At 36.9% G+C, this 22,063-nt stretch overlaps 1 protein-coding gene across 1 annotated transcript; it reads right to left on the bottom strand.

The window, feature by feature from the left end:
- Positions 1-11,417: 11,417 nt before the first annotated feature.
- On the bottom strand, positions 11,418-18,217 carry LOC112187885 (L-galactono-1,4-lactone dehydrogenase, mitochondrial). The gene is made up of 6 exons (XM_024326848.2): positions 17,234-18,217; positions 16,897-17,147; positions 16,188-16,373; positions 12,862-13,261; positions 12,134-12,274; positions 11,418-11,860 (listed from the first exon to the last, which is right to left on the bottom strand). The coding sequence occupies exons 1-6, from the start codon at positions 17,885-17,887 to the stop codon at positions 11,702-11,704; spliced, it is 1,791 nt and encodes a 596-aa protein (XP_024182616.1). The 5' UTR covers positions 17,888-18,217; the 3' UTR covers positions 11,418-11,701.
- Positions 18,218-22,063: the final 3,846 nt, after the last annotated feature.

Consider the following 22,063-nt stretch of genomic DNA (forward strand, 5'->3'; position numbering starts at 1 on the left):
TTTGGGTTTTGAATTTCTCGCCGACGATGCCAAACAAGGTGAGGGAGATCATCAGAAGTCCATACCAGATGGCAGAGACTTTATCGGGGATTCAAGGAATAAGAAGAGGTATAAAAGAAGCTGATTTTCCTACCCAGTTGCTGGGTTTTGTTGTACCTTTGTTGTACTATGTTTTGAATTCATGCAAGTTCTTGGTTTTGCTTGATAGTATGTTTCTGGGTTTGTTGGATTTGAATAGGGACGAGAGAGAGAAGAGTGAGAGAGAGATAGAGAGGGTTTTCTGGGTTTCAATGAGGACAAAAGAGAGAGACAACATACTCTTTTTTTTAATTTATCTCTCCTCATTAATTATTAATATTATTAATACTAATTTTAAAAACTTAACCACTTGGTAGGATTTACCCCTAAAAATACGCCATTTGGCATGCGGCTTAACACCGTCATGGATGACAGGTACGAATATTGGGTCGAGCGGGGTATTTGGAGTACGATTGTGATAGTTTCGCAAACTTGGGTATGAAAATTTAGAATGGGCCATAGTTGGAGTACTGTTTATTTTATTTTTTTTTCCCTATTTTCATCATGTGCAGGAGACCTTGGATAGGGTTAAATATCTTGAGGATGGAACAAAAGTTAAGAGTAGCAAGAGGCATAGGAGCATCAGGATCTATAGATATGAAAAAAGTGAAGGGCACAAGACCTTGTGATTGCAGGTTTGATCACCCATCTAAAGTTATGAAGAAAAGTGAAGGGCTCAGGTTTTAAAACCCAAGTTTTATGTAAACATTGCACAAAGGTTCAAACTTGCCTCATGTTGGAGTTTTATCAACTTTGAAGGCAAACTTTTTCATTGGAAACATTGTATTCATGTGTAGCTAGCTTGGAATGCTTTCTTGTTTGGTACATTATCTAGTTACATGAATGTATGGATGTTTGAAAAATGGTAATTGAATGATAGGAATTATAGTACTATTTATGTGGTAATTACTGTCTAATATTCAGTCATACAACACAATAAAAAACAATGTGTTGTATGATTGTAAAAGAGTTCAAAATTGAGGTTTCTCTTACAACAGTCACTAGTTGTTACCCAATTTATTACAATATTCACACCACAGCTAACCAAATATAGTTGTTGTGTGAACTAACAATCAACAACAAAAGAAAAAAAAATTCTGTAGTGTGAGATTCATAACACACAACATAAATAAAATCATCTCTGTTGTCTGAGTGAATCAACAGACAAAGGAGATAATTTCACTTTGGTTGTGTGTTACATATCTCAGACAACAAAGAATGAGTTATATATATCATGTGTTATTAATCTCAGACAGCAAAGAATTAGTTATATCTATCGTGTGTTATTAATCTCAGACAACAAAGAATGAGTAATATATGTTGTGTGTTATGAACCTCAGACAATAAAGAATGAGTTATATCTGTTGTGTGTTATGAATCTCAGACAACAGCAAAGTTCCTTTTTCTGTTGTCTGAATGTACCGAGGCATCCCCGTGCATGCCATGCCAGGCACATGCCTGCTCAAAATTCGCACAACAGAACAAAATATCCGTTGAGGAAATGGATATTGCACAATGGTGAATTCACCGTTGCATGTTTGATTTTTCAATCACACAACACTCGTTTAGACCACAGTGAGGTTGCTCATCACACAACACAAAACTATCGTCATCTGATTAACTTATTGTAGTAGTCATAGATCACTTTTGTAAATTTTCAGCCAAATTGATAATCTCTAAGACATCCAAAACTGCAATTTACTTTTATCAATTGAGCTAAAAATTTGCAGAAGTGATCTACTCATATATACCTAAAAACTGAATAGTTAAGATATGAATATGCAATCGAAAGGTGATCAAAATATGAAAATCTATTCCTTAAACTAAGTTAAAGACCTCCTTAGCATAGAAGACATATATATGTATATACGGAGCCGTTCCAAAGAGGACGTCCGCACTTTCGCTAAAGTGCAGACGTCGACATTACAGCTCGGCTCAGGGAGCAATGGAGCGGCAGGGCTTGCCGGACTGACAGGTTTGCAGTCGGTGGAGTCACCGGCGACATGGTTGCAGTGCTGCCCAAAAACCTGCAGTTACAGGTGTGGTCGTTACCCAGAAACCTGCAACCTCGACCTCCTTTGACCTCGATCACTGCCCAGAACCAGTCTGGGATGCCTCTGGCCTCCGTCCGGCCTGAAACGCTGCAAAAGATCGAAGTCCGCACTATAGCGAAAGTGCCGACGTCCGCTTTGGAACGGGCCTATATATATGTGTGTGTGTGTGCGATTCACAATGATTTAAGTCAGAAACCCTTGTTTTGAACTAAAACTCTCAAAGTGACGCCAATCGAGGCGAAACCAAATCCGAGACCACCCAATGTCTCCGGAATATTTCTACGATCGATATGTCCAAACCACAAGTCAATCAGACGCTCGGATCCTCACGGATCGAATAAATCGATCGGTATGAAACTGCAAAAATCATAACAATTCCATACGAACTCCAAAATTTGCATATTATATATCGAAACGCTCGTATCAACGAGTAGAGCATATATAATACCAAAAACAGTTTCTTAAGTGGTCGGAACACCGCCGAACGCCGCCACAGGCAGTGGCGCACCGCCGCCGGCCAAAACTCAACATTTCACAAAACTCCCAACATCAAAGTTCATCATCTAAGCATGCTTGTGAACTTTCATAACTAGCTCGAAGTCTGAAAACGAAAGGAAGTGGTCAGAAATTACCTAGAACAGTTGGGTTTGGCCGGAAAATTTCCAGAAACCAGCGAAGCTCCGATCAACGTAAAAACTTCAACAACTTGGCCCGATCCTTCGTAAGGTTTGTTCAGCAGCTCAAGGCGAGTTCAACAACCCAAGAATCCCGAAGATTGGTGATTAGGTGCTTCTAAAGGTGAATTGGACGAGTTGTTGGTGATAGTGTTAGTTCGGTTCTGTATAGAAGACGCAGCAGGACTCTGAGGTGAGTAATCTCACGAAGTTCATTCACGAACGGGAATAACCTTATTGTTTTGAGAGTTATTTATTAACTGCAAACTATAGTTGGTATTAGTAGGCATTCCTGAGCGGATGACTACATATAGATATATATTTATGTGAAATATATATGTTTTGGTGGTTTGTGGATTTATGAAAACAATATGCATGAAATGATGCTTTTTATTGTTTTGGGGTGTAGCTTTTCGGAAAACAAATGGTGGGAAATGGTATTTCTATTGTTTTGAAAAGTGTTTGATGATTTGAGAGTCACATGTTGTGATTTCTCCTTTTGGTTTGATTTAATGTTTTGATCCGACGACCGGTGGTCTGAGGATGTGAGAGTCACAGGTTGTGATTTCTCATTTTGATTTGATTTGACGTTTTGATCTGAGGGTCAGGTTGGCCTAAGGATCTGAGGTTGCAGGTTGCATCCTCATGGAAATATTATATCGTAAGGTTGAACCTTGGCCGTGTGACAGGTTACGATTCAGTTAGAGCTCTAGTCTGTCTGCCATCGTACTTCATGGATCTAAGTAGGTTACTTAAGACTCCTGGGTACATATCTTGTCCAGGTTGGACCCAATTATTGTTTTTGTCCAGGTTGGACCTATTTATTGTTTTATCCAGGTTGGATCGAGTTATCATATTCTATTTGTTAGGTTAACAATAGGTATGATTGATTTGTGTTGATGTTTTGTCCAGGTTGGACCTAATTATTGTTTTATCCAGGTTGGATCGATTTATCATATTTGAATTGTTAGGTTAACGATTTGTGTTGATGTTTTGTCCAGGTTGGACCTAATTATTGTTTTATCCAGGTTGGATCGATTTATCATATTTGAATTGTTAGGTTAACGATTTATATGATTTTGTTACGGTGTGACTTTCATTGTTTCTCTTGGGAAAAGAGTATTGTTTTTGGAAGCATGGTATGTTTTCTTTATTCGCGGGTTGAAAGGTTTTCCTCGTTTTTGGCGTGAGTTGTGCATGTGTGTTTTGAGTTACTCATACGGGCTTGCAAAAGCTTATCGGGTTTGTTGTGTAGCAACCCGGTGCACCATTCCAACGGTGTAGGGGTTAATCCTGCAAGTTAGGATAATCGAGGTTGAGGCAGCGAGCTAGCAGCTTTACGGTAGGAAGCCAATTTTGTGACTTGACCGTTATTAAGACTTCCGCTTGTAGTGAGCTCTAAGGAGCATTTACGTTTTATTTTGTTGTTGACAATTTAATTCGTAAGTATTGTAATATATGACTCTATGGAGCGGGTCAATATTGACATAGTGGGTTCAGGGAATCAATATGTACTTGGGGTTAAAAGAAAAAAAAAAGTTCCAGGTATTTTGTATTGATGGCTGAACGTTCACGCATATGTAATTATGGGATTATATATCGATTTTCGTGTATGTAAAATCAGGGGCGTGACAGTGTGTGTGTGTGTGTGTGTGTGTGTGTGTGTGTAAACACAAAGATTAAGCAAAAGTGTACGATTAAGGGAATAATTGCTAGGTAATTATGGACCTAACACTAATATAACTCCAAAAGTGTTATTGATAAGGGTGAGGCTATTGCCACCCGATAATTTTCTTTGTTCACCCTACTCGCTCATTACACCCTACATTTTAATTTCAATTATTAGATTTACTTATCCAACCCATTTCTCTTTCCAGGAATATCCTCCATCATATGACATATCAAATTAAAAAAGAAATTTTGTTTAACGAAAAATTCTCATTTAATTTATATCAATTAAAAAAAGTCCTAAAATATATTAAAGTTTCCTAATAAAATCATAATTTGATTTACTTCCATTTTTTTTATTTTTTCCATTCAGTTTCAATGTTCATTTATTTCAAACCAAATTAAAAAATTAGTAAGTACTACTATGAGCAATGAAAAAAAGATTGTTTTTTTTTTCGTGTTTTAAAATTTTTACTTTCGATGTTTATAAAGGTATTATAAAGATTTTGATGAAGTTAACACTAATGGTTTTGTGAATTGAATAACGAATTAACGATGAGAACGCAACAAAAAGATAAAAAAGAAAATTATAATAAATTGAAATTTGGATGGAGAAGAAGAAAATTAATGTTATCGTATTTAATTAGTTATGTATTAAGTTTTCTTTAAAAATTTAAAATTTAGAAAATTAGTGTACTTATTAGTCATTTTGCATTTGGGTAATATAGTCTTTCAATAATTCAAATATTTGTAGGGCGAACAAAGAAAATGATAGGGTGGCAATAGCCGCACCCTATTGATAATTTATTAGTTATGTCTTTTATCTGTTATTTATCTTCAAGGCTTCAAGCAAGTAAAATTAAAACATATAAAAAAATAGGATTGTCAAAAAAAAAAAAAAAACAAAAGCGTCGCATATTCTTAATGTGAGGATACAAGAGCCTCACAAATATTAATACAAGAGGAATATATGTTCCTCTCAATTCTTAAATTGTGCGAAATATGCATTCCTCGCAAATTTTTATTTATGAGGAATATGCATTCCTTGCAATTGTTCATTTGTGAGAAAACCAAAAGTCCTCGCATATAATAATCCGTGAGGGGGTTTAAGCGAGGAAAGTTTATGACGACTTGATTTTCTCGCTCATCACCTTAAGTGAGGAATTTAGACTTTTTGTGAGGAATTTTATTAGGGACAATACTTCGTTGACCACATATGGTCATCCATTCCTAACCAAGGCCAATGAAAACTAAACACCTGTCCTGTTTATTAATTTTATTACATCCTAATTCATGTCCTTCCTTCTTCCTCTCACAGCTCTTCCCTTTGCAATGGAGAAACAATATTGCAGACAAGGACCCAACACTTTTAACTAAAAATGAAAATGAAAATGGAAGATGAGAAACCAAAATTAGGGATCTGGAACTTTTATCTTCCATCTGTAGCAATTTTCAGATCTAGATTGGAATATATGCAACCCACGAAAATGATAGAGATGGAGAATAGGTGAAGGAGAAGCTGCATATTGGGAAATGAGAGATTAGACAACAGAGACTATACAACCCATTACCCATGTGTGGTATTATGCTTCATTGAGAAGTTTCGATCGGTAAAACCCATAATCAAGAGTAGTAGAACTATAGAAGAACTATGATTGAGAGGAAGAAGAGAAGGACCTGAATTAGGATATAATAAAATAAAATAAAGGACATGTATTTAGTTTTCATTGGCCTTGGTTAGGAATGGCTGACCATATGTGGGCAACCAAGTATTGTCCTTTTATTAGTCACATTTTTTGTTTTCTCTTGTAGTGTGCAATTCGGTTTAATCCTTCAATTCAATTTGAATTTCGTAGGGTAATAGGTTGTTTATCTTGATTTCTCAACTTGTTGCTATTCTCTCATATCGTCAAGATTTATCAACAAAAATTTATTTCTTTGAAGATTATCCCAGCCAAGATTTTCATCCTAGTTCCACCACTACTTAATCATTGTGAAGCAAGAATAGTCATAATAGCTAGAAAGGAGGTGAATGTATACATACATGAATTATTACAATAATCAGTGATTGAATATGTAGAAATTGTAATTCATTGATTTGTACATTTACAATGTTTACAATATATAGGAGAAACATCATCAGTTTTGCAATGCTGTAATAACTACATTTAAAACAATATCAAAACTGAACCTAGATTGATGCACACCAGTATAGGCTACAGCTATCTATATTTGTAACAATAGCAAAACTGATCCTAGATTAATGCACAGCATTATAGTCATATCAATGGCTAGTGATTGAGGAAGATTGATTATCTTTAACAGAATCATTTTGTATCATTACCATTTTTCATAAAACAAAAGATATAACGATGTAGAGATCAATGTAAAGAATTATTGAAAACTCATAGATCCTAATTATTGGTCGAAAGCAACAAAATTGCGCTAGATAATTTGTAGATGATCGATCATCATCAAGTTTATAAAATAAAAATAATATAGAAGAGACGATGTTGATAACATGTTGTAAGGTAGAAACCTATTGCACATACAGCCTATCGCCAAGTATATACAACACACTTTTGGCAACTGATCTGGCCACTTCATATTCCAGCCAGAGTAAGTCATGGTTACACTGGAAAAAAAACTTCTAATCTTGAGCAAGCTCAACTCTGGTGATGAGAGCAATATTTGTTATGATTTTAACGCTATTCTCTCTACATATTACTTAGTCATTTCCTTAACATTATCATTTCTAACTTAGTTTCTGTTTTTAGGTACTTTTGAGTCTATAAATAGAAGGCAACGAGTAAATGGCACAGAAATGACAAAAAATGGAGAAATGAAGTTTTCCCAATTGAAGTAGGAATCCTGAGTCAACTAAGAATGAGCTCGTGGAAATGATGACAGAAATGAGAAATGACAGAATCCCAGTTAGACAAGGAAACTCATTCCTACCAGAAAAAGGAAAACTAACATGACTAGGAGTCCCTTTACACAATTAAGGAGAGCTCAGGAATGTTCCAGAACATCTCGGAAGTGAAGAGTCCTAATTGAACTAGGAAACCTATTGGCAATAGGAGTCCTAATGATGTAGGATACCTGGGAACGCTAGGAGATGTTGTGGCTTCAAGATGACTCAAGATTGTACAAGAATGTTCTACAAGACACAAGGTGGCGTCACAATAGAAGATGGGCTTTCAAACGTCCAAGTTGAGAAGTCTGACCCAAAGATTGAAGCATATGAGTTTCTAGAATGGTCTTGACGTCTTTTAGGAATCCTAATCCCATATTATTTGCTTTTTTCCATGAGAAATATAAGGATATATCAAGAAGATTTTGGCAAGATCAAATTAGGAGAGTTTGGAAGAATATCTAGTTCTTCGTGTGAATTATGGAAAAGAAAATAAAAGAGAATAAATTTCAATTTAGGTTTTCTGATGGCATATGAGTTGAATGAAGACCAAATTGAAGGAAGATACAAGATAATTTCTGCAAAGAGACATCAATGAAGAATCAAGATTATTCTCTACTTCTCACGCAATATTTTAATTGGTTGAATGATGTCATTGAAGCAGAAATCAACTTTGATACCTTGGCTAGCAGTGCACTATAAATAGGGAGCATTGTTAGACGTTTTTGACCACCACCTAATCCAAAATAAAAAAAATCACAAATTGCATTCCCTTTCTTCTCTCAAGTTTTGGCATTCTTCCAAAGTTCAAGCATAGAAGCCGTGAGCATCATCCTCTTCCATAGCTATGATCATCCTCCATTCCAAGCATCCTTGCCGTCTACCTTCTCCACCTTTTGAAGCTTCTTGCATTCTTTTGAAGATTTAAAAATGTAACCATGAACACATTTTCTTTTGTTTTCGGTTTTCAATACTTGTAATTCAAAACAGATTCTAGTTATGATAATTTGGTTGTTTAGATTACTTGTGAGATTGAAAGCATGTTTTTATTTTTAATTTCCAAATACCAAGAAGCATGTTAACGTTTTAGGGTTCTTGATAATCTGAAATTTGCGATTTCATTATATCATAACATGTTTGTTGATTTTGTGCTTCATTCCCATCGTTTATGTGTTAATTGATCTTTTGATGCATACTATGATTGATGAGCATGTAATTGAATCCCTATTAAGATTGCTAGCGTTCTAGGTCTTAATAATCGAAGTGGAAAACCTATCATTTCTTAGCTAAATCAACAATAAGTTTTGCATGATAAGATTAGCGTTCTAACTTCCATATGTGCTTAATGCATTGATTGTGCTCTTGTTAGTGATTAGCTACCACTAGTAATTGCATACGTAATAGGGCTAATTATGGTGCGTTCATCTAGTTAATGTAATTAAGGGAAGTAAAAATGACTTTGTATGCCTTCATCTCTGTTCTTGATCGATTCCTTGCTATGATATGTTTGATTCAAAAATAATGATTATCATCCTTGTTAACGTGTTAATGAGTAGTTGATTTCATCTCTACATCTTCCGTTCATCTTTATCTATTTGGTTTATGATTTGATTTGGTGAGTCACTTGTACGTTATTTAGTTGTTAATTTAGAAATTAAAATCCAAAAATCCCTTTCTTGTGTAAATCGTAAATAGTATATATTTATACTTTGTTTTCTTTTGTCTAACGTTTGTTTTGTAAGAATGAATAAATCCCTAATCCCCGGTTGAGAACGATACCCTACTTGCTCTTACTACATTGATAGGGTTTTAAATTGAGTACTAACTTTGGTTCAGTCATTTGGCGACACTAAGACGTGCCCCCACGCGCTCGCACAACACTTCTTCCTAAGTTAAGGGCCAGCGGGCTACTGATGCATATCAATCCAACATCAAAAGCTAACTTCTCCTTACATTGATAGTAAAAAAAAATTAAAAGCCAACTTCTCCTAACATTGATAGTAAAAATTTATTACATATGTACTGTTATTCTGTCAACAAATAATAAATTAACTTAGTCATCAGAAGAGCGAATACCCGTCACCCGGTCTAGCTTTTGACGCCAATGTATTATATTTGATAGGTGATTGTTGCACACCTCACCAAATCAGCTGCCAGACTTCGAGCCCCTACCCGCTATGCAGTACCTCTACTGAGTCACCGAATCTAGGCAGGAAAACTTACTGTAATAGATAGTTGAATGCAAATACATAGCCAGGGTATCGACTAATGAAATGAATCTCAAATAATTACGTGGACAACCATCAAGTAATACTTTTTATTACAAGAACTTATTCTTTGTATTGAAAAGTAGAGTAATTGTGTCCAAGTGTAGATAGGAGCAGAACTTGCTTGTTCTCATGTCTTTTTGTGAACTCTTTTTTCAAGCTTTTCTCTGCTTGATATTCTCCTCCTCACGAAGCAAAGAATCCACATAAAAAGGAAATGCCGCGTGTCCTCGTCTCTGAGTTGATTATACAGATTTGCCTTACTAAGCTGGCTAATTAAAGCTAAAGAGCACAAAGGATGAAAAGGTACCTAAAAGGTGAGAAGGATCCCATTTCAAAAGAATCAAAGCCAACTGGAACCTGACCTATTCTCCACCGAAAACACCACTTTTCACACTCAGTCGCCCCTCCTCTCAAGGGGTTATATATACCTGCACCGGCAGTGCTTGATATTTGCATCGCCATATTACAGTACTCACATAACAATACTAGAGTCACCGAGGCAAGTTAAGCCCTAGCTCCAATTGTTTCTTCTTCAAAATGGCCAAGACGACAGAGACACAAGATAACCAACCTCCACCAGGTCCATTCTCTCTCTCTCTCTCTCTCTCTTCAAATGATTTACAGGACTCACCTTTTTATGTTAATTATTTGGTGCAGGATACCCAACTGCAACCAATGATCCCCCAACTAGGAAGAAGTTTCGGTCACGGACTAAAAAGAAAGGAGATAGGGGCTTCATTGAGGGCTGGTAAGTTATCTTCATTCATAAGGATTTCTTACTCAGAGAGAAACAGGAAACTTGCTGCTACTAATCCAATAGTCAAATGATATCATAACATGAAAAACTGCAGAAGTTGGTATTAACTCCAACCTAAATTACCGCATCCTGAGCATTATTGGTTCCCCAGCAAAGCTAGCTTATCGTTAGAGTCGGTCATAAGAGTATAAGAAAGCATTGACAATATGCTCATCTTGTTCTTTTCATGTCCATATATTGGTACTAATTACTCTCATTCTACTGGTGCAGCCTATTTGCCTTGTGCTGCTGTTGGCTTTGCGAGGAATGCTTCTAAACTATTTATCACCACCGCCATCATGATGGCCATTTACTCGGCAGAACTACCATAATAGCTCATTGTTCAGTGATTTCTCATTTTATCTTGGGGTGATTATTGCGTCGCTATACTATTAGTACTCTGTGAGAAAATTACATATCGCAATAAAAATCTCCTTTTTATTTTCTGCCCAGTTAACTTTCGTGCACTTCACACCCGCAAGGGCCCATGCGTTTCTTCAAGCTCCCTTTTACCTCAACTCTTTATCAGATACGGAGGATACGCAAATTTGAGTTATTTTAAGGGGAAATCGTGAATACATGTGTACATCCCTTTTTTTTTTAAGTGTTTTTTTGAAATGTACACCCTAATTTGTATTAAAGAAAACAGAGTGAAATTCATTCCCCAATCAACACTCCATGTTTTATTGTCTTTTTATAAATACAAATTTCTGTAATGTGAATTTTATTTCTAAAAGAGGTAAGAATAAATGTGGATTACAAATTATGTAAAAATGGAAAATGTTAGATCTCAGCATCCTACCTTAAAGACCTCTGGGATTTTTTCCCCTCCTTTTTCGTATTTGCAGAGAAACAACCAATTGATGTGGAGCAAACACATATTCGTCCTGCTTAGTAATTATTGAATCCCTGAAACAAATCAAATATTATTCTTATCCATGCAAGCGACATAGTAATTATTGAATCCCTGAAACAAATCAAATATTATTCTTATCCATGCAAGCGACATAAACGCCCATTTCCTCTGCCAATCTAGGCATGAGAACAAAAGTCGATATCCAGGGTTAACAAAGGGTTTATCCCATGCATCATAGCCCTATAACCTTATTATTACACCACATTGTATAGCAAGATCCTCTTAAATATGTACATAGTAACTTGGGGCTAAAGGCAAATCCGAGTAAAAGAATAGAAGAAGCAAAAGAAAAAATAAAATAAAATAAAAACTAACGAATGAAGCATGCTTCTCAAATGGTATCAGACAATGGGAAAAGCTTTTCCAGCTTGATGTTTGAAAGGATCCGGTTTGGGTCTAATTCTGTTCGTGCTTTGTTGTAGGCGTCAACTGGAAAACGCTTCCTTAGCCTTGCCTGCAGAGCGGTAAGCTGTTCTTTGTCCTTTGGGACCTGTTCATGGAATGAGTAGGTAAAATTTAAAGGCAGCTTGATTAGTTAAATGATAATCTAAATCTGCACGTGCTAGTCCAGCTTTTACAATAGAGAGTTGTTTTGTTTTTGTTTTTTTGTTTTCTTTTGATTTGATTCTTTAAAATGTACTTGTGCTAAGATGTTGCAAGTAAAGCAAGAATTTGTTGGATATCTGAGAAACCAAAATCCAGGTGCCATTTAAAATAATAATAAATAACATTAAAAATTGATATTTCAAGATATATTTACTACCTCAATCTTGGCCCAGTGTTCATAAGAAGAATACGTATCCCACAACCGTGTCTGGGTTAGATGCCTGTAGTGGAAAAACTCTTCCGTAATATCCTTTCTTTGGCGGGCATCTGTTGTTGGAAGGTACATGATTATGCCAACCTGATACAAATAAAAACAATGTTATTGGTAATAGTCGGTGACACACTTGATAAAAGAGGCTAGTATTCCAAAAGTTTTGGAAACAAATTAAGCCCACAATTCGACTCAAATATTGCCTTGAAGTTTGTGACTCATAAGTCTGATGTATAAAGTATAAAAACTGACGTGATTTAGAAAGTGAAAGAAGTGACTCAGGAAGAAGTCATCGGCATGGATTTTGCAGGGACATGAATGAATTTTGTTAAGTATCCATGAAAATATATCATCCTAATTACACTATCTCCCAGCTTTGAGCTTGAAGCTGTACTCAAGAGACTGTAATTACAATATCTGTCGGTAAACTATATGCCATTGAAACTGATTACCCAAACCATATGACACAATGATTCTCCCTATTTTGAAACTAATTACTTAAACCATATGGCACAATTGCACCTGGTTTTTTCCGGTGAGCTGGGTAAATTTTGTTTACTATGTACGCCAACAAGCATTTGATCTATCAATACCACTTATACCTTTATATCTCAAGATGCATACTAGAAATTAACGAAAGACAAATTGAACACAGAGGTGGTTTATGAATTTACCCATGAAAATATATCATCCTCTCTTGAGCTTGAAGCTGGACTCATGGGGCTCTTAGTGCTGGCTGTCCAGCGCTGCTCTATTGGAGCAGGTGCAGGTATCTCTTCTTTCTCTATTAGCTGTTTTAGATCTGCTATGTATTCAAGGTCTTTCATACTTGGTTTGGCAAGGGTTCCAGCTGGAAAACAAGTCTCCGAAACCCACTGTTGGCCACCACAATCAAAGCCCAGAATTTCATCACTCCATCCTACTCTGTATCCCTCCGACTTCCTCCAGAACTCTGCCTCAGCTTGATTCACTTTCACGATATGATCTTTGTTGAGAGGATTTAGGGCCAGTAGTTTATCTCTCAACTCTGTAAAAGAGAGCTCATTTATGTCTACACTGTTGTCTGGTACTACTCTGCATTTATTGCATAAATGATTAACCACAATTAGCAGATGAATCCACACGATAGCATTACGGAATGTACTTTTATAAACAAATAATTCCAAACTAAATGAAGAAGAATAGAGAGTGAGAGCCTGATCCTACGGTCAACAGAACAAAATTAAAGAAAGCAAAACACATGTGAAAAAAAAAAAAAAAAAAAAAGAAAGAAGTCGATCAACATTATTTCAATCCCCAAAAAGTACACTTCTTGTAATTTCCTTCAGAAACAGTTGAGAAATATAAATGAAGTGATACTTTCTTCTCGTTCAGAGAATCTAAATTATTCTTCATCTTAAAAAATTCTACTACTTTTTCACTCACAGTGAACCATCTCCACAAAATTCTGCCTGTATTTATAAATCCTCCAAAATCTATTCTGAAATACAGTAAGTTTAAGACAAAACCCAAACCCCTGCTAAGCAAAATCACATGGCAGGAACAATAGATGCATTGGCCACCTCAAAGGCAAGCTTTCCAAATAAGAAAAAATAATATTAACTACTTTTACTAGAATACCCAAAGAATTAAAGGACTAAGATCATTTTCCAAGTAAGTGAGGAAACAAGATGGATGAGTGAATCCGAGAATGAAATCCAACAACTCTCTATCATTAGGTTTCAGAGAGAACGACAGAACCAAGAAATGAAGTTTCTGGAACAGACTGCAAGATCATAATTCAGAAACAAAGCATCCCTTAGCATACACAAACGTAGTCTAAAATAATTGAACCATGAAAGGAGGCCTTCCCAAAATCTAATTTCTTCAAAATTATGGAGAAGCAAAGTGCAATGACAGGTAAGAGTCCTGATCTCCATGCACAGTGACCTTTTGAATGACTTTAAAAAACTACCAAACAATCCCTTAAAAAGGCCAACTTTTTCAGTTCAAGTCATAAGAGTTTCATTACATTATGCCAGAACAAATTCTGCTCTAAGGACATCTCAAATCCCATTTACCTAAAAGGGGAAAAAGATTCATGATATGAAGATTGCCTCAAGGCTATATCCTCTTTCAATTTAGGATGAGACACAATCTTCCAATTTACCAAGCAGAAATGATCCATTTTGCCTCAACAAAATCTCACATTTTTAAAACCACACACACCAAATTCCTGAAAAGATATTTTGCACTTCAAAAATTCACAACTCTGATAAAACCTTGAAAGCCTTTATGAAGAGGAAGATATTAACAAGGTGCTTGATATAAAGGTTCTCCTTGTCTTAACATCCGAGGCTTCTTTGTTTTTGTTTGTTTGTTTCTTTGTTTCTTTGATTATTTATTTTTTTTTATTTTTTTTTATAAAACCAACCAAAATATTATGAACCAAAAAAACCAACTGCAACAGTGGAAATTGGTCCACTGCTAAGATAACAGCATCAAATACAAAAACTGAAGCCTATTTAGATCAACTAGGAGGATAACCAGTCTTCCAAAATTAAACAGTGAGGCTGACAAAGAATGATTCCTAAATTCAATAGTGACGGGCGACCAAACTGCTGAACAAAAACAAAATCAACTCAAATTTCACTGACACCAACCCTTGAATAGTCTTAAGATTTCTTGTTAAACCCAAATTCCGAATATAGGGAAACAAAGCACCATCTGCAAACCTTGCAAGCATCAACAAGCTTTGAATCAACGACGCATTTTTTTACCTATTAACTAAAACAGCAATGTACAAAAAAATCCTCGACCACATTTCTCCATCTGTGATCAAAATCCTTATTCAAAGAAAAACATCTAGGAAACCTTGCTCAAGAACCCCAAAAAACCCACTTTGCAGACATTTAGTATTACTTGACCTATTGTGTAAACAAATCATTTTATCAATCAAACTACTTGATATCATTATTTATAGTTCTTGACGTTGCTCTTGAGCCTTAAGTTAGAAGTTCCTACCATCTCCTTTAGTTTCTTGGTTGCCGCCATTCAACAAAATACAGATCCTTATAATTTGAGAAACTAATAAGAAATCCATTTATATTCTCAATTCCAATGACATCCAAGAGAAGTTTGCTCTATGTTCCAAAGAGCAATCCTCCTTTAATCTAATTAATTGCATAAATCAGATTCTTATCAGACCATGATAAACATCCCAAATTCAAACCAATTACATAGCGTCCATGTAATTCAAATAGTAAAATCATAGTAAACCTAACTAGAATTCCAACAAATTTGTCTATATTCTTCATGGGTGCATTTGTAACGGTATACAAGCAAACTTTCTAACTTACAGTTAGTCAATGAATGGTTGATTAATGATTTCTTGGCAAACTAACGGTTGACGAGCAAACTTCTGTCATCATTATTCATAGTAGAAAAATTACGAATTAGTTAACTACTGGTGGTTTGTCTTTTTTCCCGAAGACTGAATAGAATCCTTTCCTGAAAGCAAGATTGTACATTCCTGTAAGACCATTGCTCGACTGTGCTTAAGTATTATTTTCCCTAACTTGGAGGTATTTCTGCAAAACAAATTTGTAAAACTAGGGAATAAATTCATTCAAAAGTTAACTTTAGGCTACTGAAACTAAGCCAAAATCGCCAAGACTCTCCTAATTGAATTAACTGTCCTAATTACTTCGTTGACAAAAGCTTAATATAAATTCATTAAATTATCTTGATTCTAAGACAATTACAAGTCAATTTTTTGTATGAGAAGAATCCCAATCACATGTAATTAGTAACACTTTCCAACCACTCGCGTGGTCCTTGCCAAATGAAAATGAAAATGAGAATAAAGATGACAAAAGGGAAAGAACAAATTAAGACAATATGTTCATTACAAGCAGCTTATAATTGGCTCAGAAAGGACAAATCATCCCTTCTATGATTTCTGAATATGAGGAATTATTTTTCTAGATTACACATTTGAAAAAGGACGGGAGAATTGTACCTGTACTTCTTGAGGCATTCCCTGTAGAGATCACGAACGTGCTGAATGGCTTCATCCGTTGTATATTTGGGTTTGAACTTTGGGGGACCTTTCCATTTCGAGACAGGGTTGCACGTCACAACCACAACAGTATCAGTATATGGAATATAGAGATACTTCACATGTTTGTTCTCAGAGAGCAATTTCCTGAGGAGAAAGAAAAAAGAATCTTTAACCTGTGCGAAACAAATAGATCCGGTATCATTCATTGCTCATTTATATGGTATAATATTCGCACATTAAACAAGCAGCCAGTGAAAATATGATCAAGAAAAAGACAAAAATGGAAAACAATTGCAGCTAAGGCTTACTTATCAGTTCGAGTTCTAAGATTTAAGAACCCAAAGTGCGTATCAATGCATGTTGTGATTGGCATTTTTTTTATTTTTTTTTTCCATTAGAAAGTAGTGCTCAATTATTTATGAAGTCAGGTAAGGGCATCGTACAAGCCACCGCAATCATATAACTGTGACAAAATATTTAAATGGTTTTTCAGCACTCAGTCCAAGTGTTTTCACCATCCAATAGATAATTGTAAGACCCTATGCTCCAAACTATCTGGAGGTTGTCTCTCAGATTAATGTTCTATAATTCTACTGCCTAGTAGCAAATTGCAAGAAATTTTCATAAGAATTGATTAATCAACCCAATGAAAAGAGTAAATCATTACTTGTGATTTTTCTTGATTTCTTCCATGTTTGAAACAGTAGTGTGCTCTACAAGCTCCTGTCTGTCAACACATTGGATGGTAACTTCAGCAACAACTCCCAGGCCGCCGAGGCCACAGCGAGCTAAATAAAACAGCTCTGGATCTTTCTCCTTGGAGACCTCTATTGTTCCCTTAGCAGGAGTGACCAATTTCATGCTGATCACCTGCTCATCAATCGGAGGCAACCTCGCACCAGTACCATGTGCACCAACCTACAACACATGAACATCCAAAAGTAGATATAGTAAGAATGAAGAATGGAAACCAGATAACAGTTAAGCAAGTAAACCGAAGCAACCTGCACAATGCCACCAATCTGTTGCTCCCTTATGGAGGCAAAGTTCTGCAAAGTAAGGCCCTGATCCTTAATCCCATCCACCAATTGCTGGACCCTGATCCCAGCCTGCACTCTCACTCTCTTCTTCTCCTTATCCACCTCCAAAACCTGATCCATGAGCGCCAAATTGACCATCCCAGCCCTGGACAATCCAATCCCATTGGGGGACAACCCAGAGCCGACCGGCCGAATCCGGTACTTGTTCTCATTCGCCTCCTTGACTACTTTCTCCAGCTCCTCAAGGGTCTCGGGCTGGTGGAAAACCCGGGTCTGGACCTCGTGGGTCCCGCTCCAGTTTGAGACCGTGTGGAGCTCCTCAGGTAGAGGGGCGTACCGGAAGATTTGGGCCTTCTTGTGCTTGGCGTTCTCGGGAAATGGGAAGGAGTAGTAGGTGGCGGCACCGCAGAATAAGACCAGGGCTGTGTACCCCATGTACTTGCGGACCTCAGATGCTGATGCTGATGCGGATGCGGAGGACGCCGACGGTGCCGGTGACGGTGACGGTGACGGTGCATTGCAAAATGCACGCCCTGAGCTTAACGGGTTTTTAGTGGTGGAATTGGCGATTCTCTGGAGGGATTGGAGCGAGCGCTTCACAGTGAGAGCTCTCTGCATTTTTTTTTTTTTTTTCCCACTCTCTCACTTTTTGGATCGTTGGCTTTTAGCAAGTATTCGGGTTTATGGCTGAATTCTGAGGACCCAGGGTTTATCAGTCAACTCACACACTTTGTTTTATCATAAGAGAAGAAAAATAAAGAGAGGCATGGAGTATGCTTAGCAGCTTTGGCCTGCTTCCACTGCCCTTTGGAAGCACAGGCATGCAGGGCAGGCCTCTTTATGGCTATTCACCGAGAAAAGATTGATTTTGACCTGAAATGTGATTACTCACTTGTGATTGCTGCTCTGTAACAGGATATGGAGAAATAGGGTGGGTTCGGTTGTGTTCGGTTTCGTTTTTAGTTTAAATTGAAAATCAAACCGAACCTGAATTTCGATTCAATTCGGTTCAGTTTACCACTTTTGAATATGTTTATTTTTAGCTAAGGTAAAACACCCAAGAGCTTTCTTTTACTCCCATTTTTTTTGTTTACTTTCTTTACTCTTATTGAGTATTGACATAACGTTTGGTCTTATTAGAGCGTACTCCAATAAAAATATCAAAGACAGCGTTGCTAGAACTAATAAAAGTATTTTGGACTACTGCAAAATTTGGATAGGTAGATCACCCTATACCAAGGCATTGATCATACTTTACACTAACTGTAGGTACAAGGTTTGTACATGTTGTGTTGGCATTCTCATATAAAGCACTGAAGAAGGCTATAATCTGGTCTCGGAGAAACCCTAAAGGTAATTGCATCTCATGAGTCAGCATATGCACACGGTTGCAATCCCCGAGTCAGTTTTACTTTTTAAGGAGTTCGTTTCCGGAAAGTATCTTCCAGTTTTTAAATATTATTTTACAAAGATATTTTCCATCTGTTAAAATCGTACCATTGCAATCCTAATTGATTTATGATATGTTTATTTTAATTTTCAATCTTTTATTAAAAGACTATTCCTATTAGGAGTCCAATTAGGGTGAAGTCTTGATTCTTGATTCTTCAGAAAAGTAGCATTCATTTGTGTACTACTTTGATGCAAGAATTATTGTGCATCTTGCTTGCATAGAAAGAGTCCCACAGGAGTCTTTAAAACACTTGTTCTGTGTCAAACTGTCTCATTGTTCATTCATTCATATGCATTGGTTCTCTCGAGATCAGTAGAGAAGTCATTGATGCAAGAAGAGCGATTATTGAAGATCGTTCAAGTGAAGAAGGCAGTCAAGTTTCAAGATAAACACCTCACCAGTTAGTCTAGTGATTGTAGCCAAGAGCAGTGCTACATCTGTTTGTAAAGAAACTTATTCTTTACTATTAATGGATTGATTTTATTTTGGGTTCTCAAAATTAAGAGCCCCGCAGTGTTTTTAATCTCAAATTGAGGTTTTCACTGCGTAACCAAAGTTGTGTTGGTCTCTGTGAATTTTGGTTTTCTGCCCCGTAGGGATTGCAACTTAATAATCAATCTCTGATACCCAGAAACATGTTCATCCTTGTATTTTCATTTGGCATCAAAGCATGTTCTAAAGACTTTTAGTAGGTCCAAGGACAGGATGGAACGTGAGCGTGATAGAGCCTCTAGCTCGATAAATTGCCCCCATTTGTTTGATGGTGAAGACTATATTCACAATGGAAGATCTTGATGAGGGCATTTCTCTAATCTTAAGATGAAAATATATGGAATATCGTTGAGATTGGATGGGAACACCTAACCAAACCAGAAGATTCAAAGAAAGAAGAAGGGACATCAGCAAGATTTCTTAAGCCTAGGCAGGAGTGGTCAGAAACTAAGGTCCGTGACAGAAATTGTGATTTCAAGGCACGAAATTCACTATTCACAGCTTTATCAAAGAATGAGAGAATGAGAATTAGCCACTGTGACACTGCCAAACAAGCATGAGATCTTCTTCAAGTCACTTATGAAGGCAATAAAAAGGTTAGAGGCCAGAAACTTCAGACGCTTGTCTTAGAGTTCGAGAATATGTCAATGGGAGAAGATGAATCAATTGACGACTTTCATGCTTGGCTTCTCAATGTAACAAGTCAATGCCATAGCTTGGATGATCCATTTGAGGAGCACCGAATTGTCAAGAAGTTTCTTAGGTCTCTCCCTCCAAAATTTCAAGCCAAGCAAATTGCCATTGAGGGGGCTTAGGACTTGGATACCTACACTCTTAACGAACAAGTAGAAAATCTCAAAACTTTTTAGATGAGTCTGAAGCCGAAAAAGAAGGTAAAAAGTGTCGCATTTTCTTCCATTAAAAAGAAAGTTATTACTGATGATTTTGTGGATTTAGATTTGGTGACAAAAGAGTTCAAAAAGTTTCTAAAAAATAAAAACTCTTCTGGGAACACTAAACTTTTCTAACTCAAAAAAGGGTCAAGTTTCTGAAAATCGTTTTGACAAAAACACAAAGTTTGCCAAATTTCCTCAAAAGAAAAGTTTTCCTGACAAGCCTAATTGCTTTGAGTGTGGTGGAATTGGACATCTTGCTGCTGATTGTGGAAAAAGAAGCATAATTCACGAGGTAACAAAGCTTTAAAGTCCACATGGAGTGATAATGATGAAGGCTCTAAATTGGATGGTGAAGAGGTAAAACTTGCTCGTACTTCTTCTCTTAATATTGATTTATCTGATGATTCTGACTTGGAAGACGAGGCTCTTAACAAAGAAACGAATGAAAAATGTAAGCCATTGTATAATGCTTCAAAAATTGTTCATTGAAGAAATTACAAACTTGAAGAAGAAATTGAATCATTAAGAGTGGAAAAAGAAAAAATGGGGCAAAAATTTGAATGTAACATCCTGAACCTGAACTTATCGGTTTACTAGTCATTTGGACGGTAAATGACCTTTACTTTCACTTTTACTATAGTTTCTGTACTTTAGTGGCCCTAAAAGTCTACTTTTTTATCCGGCCAAAATTTGAGGAAACTTTCTGCGTGAAAATCGTAGAGGACGTTAAACTGAGCACGTGCATATGTGGTACATAAAAATTGGAGTTCGATGCGAAAGTTATGAGCGAAATATGAAAGTTACTGTTCCTCGTAAGTTTCTATAAAAGGTGGGAACTACTGTGGTAAGTTTCCATTTCGAAAACTTACCGAGCTCTTTTTCTCTCCTCTCCTTCCTTTCGGCCTCCTCCTTTGTTTTGGTCGATTCTCCACCGTCCGGTGACCAAACGACCAGCCACTAGTTGTCATCGACGCGCCTCCTCCTCCTGCACACGCTAGTAGTCGTGGATCACGACGATTTGGCCAAAGAAAAGAGATACAAGCTATGGAAGATCACTGTAGCAATTCGTCAATTTCCAACAATTCTCCCAATTCCGGCCATCTCCAGCAATGAAACCGGGTCTAATCAGAGCGCCTTGAGCCGTGGATCATTTTCCCCAAGCCTCTTGCCTCGATTTGCAGTGTGGAGAGAGAATCGAAGAAATTTCGAAACTAGGGTTTTGAAATTTCTAGGCTTGTGTTGATCGGCCAAATTGGAGGCCTTCAAGGTAAAATTGGAAATTGTTGTAATTGGGAAAGATGTTGGGTTTGTTGAGTAGGTAGTGTTGCCAAAATTTGGTGGCCATCGGAGGTGGTTGCTGGCTCAAGGCCCAATGGAAAGCATTTTAAAAAATCGTTAGAGTGAGTGGACGAAAATTAAGTAATTTCGAATGAATAAGTACAACTTAATGTTTTCCCAAGTTATTCTCTAAAACCTCGCATGCAGTAACTGTAACGTCCCGAACCTAAATTCACCTGTTTACTAGTCATTTGGACGGTAAACGACAATTACTTTCACTTTTTACTCTGTTTCGATACTTTTAGTGGCCCTAAAAGTTGACTTTTTGTTCGGGTCAAAATTTGAGAAAATGTTCTTCACGGAAGTTGTAGAGGACGTTAAACCGAGCACGTGCATATGTGGTACGTAAAAATCGGAGCTTGTATGCGAAAGTTATAAGTGAAAATGTGAAAATTACTGTTCATGATAAGTAGTATATATTTGAATTTTTACTGTTGGCAGGTAACTTTCCTTTTTTCTCTCTCTCTCCTCCTCCCCCGCGTTTTTCTTCCTTTCCTCGGTTCTCTCTGCAACTCCGGCCTTCTCCCTCCTCCGGCCACCTGGTGGCATAAAGCCGACATCTTTGGACTCGCATCCGCCCCCTCTTGGCACCTGTGGTGGTAGCTCACGACGGTT

The sequence above is a fragment of the Rosa chinensis genome, chromosome 2, assembly GCF_002994745.2.
Source record: "Rosa chinensis cultivar Old Blush chromosome 2, RchiOBHm-V2, whole genome shotgun sequence".
NCBI classification, from domain to species: domain Eukaryota; kingdom Viridiplantae; phylum Streptophyta; class Magnoliopsida; order Rosales; family Rosaceae; genus Rosa; species Rosa chinensis.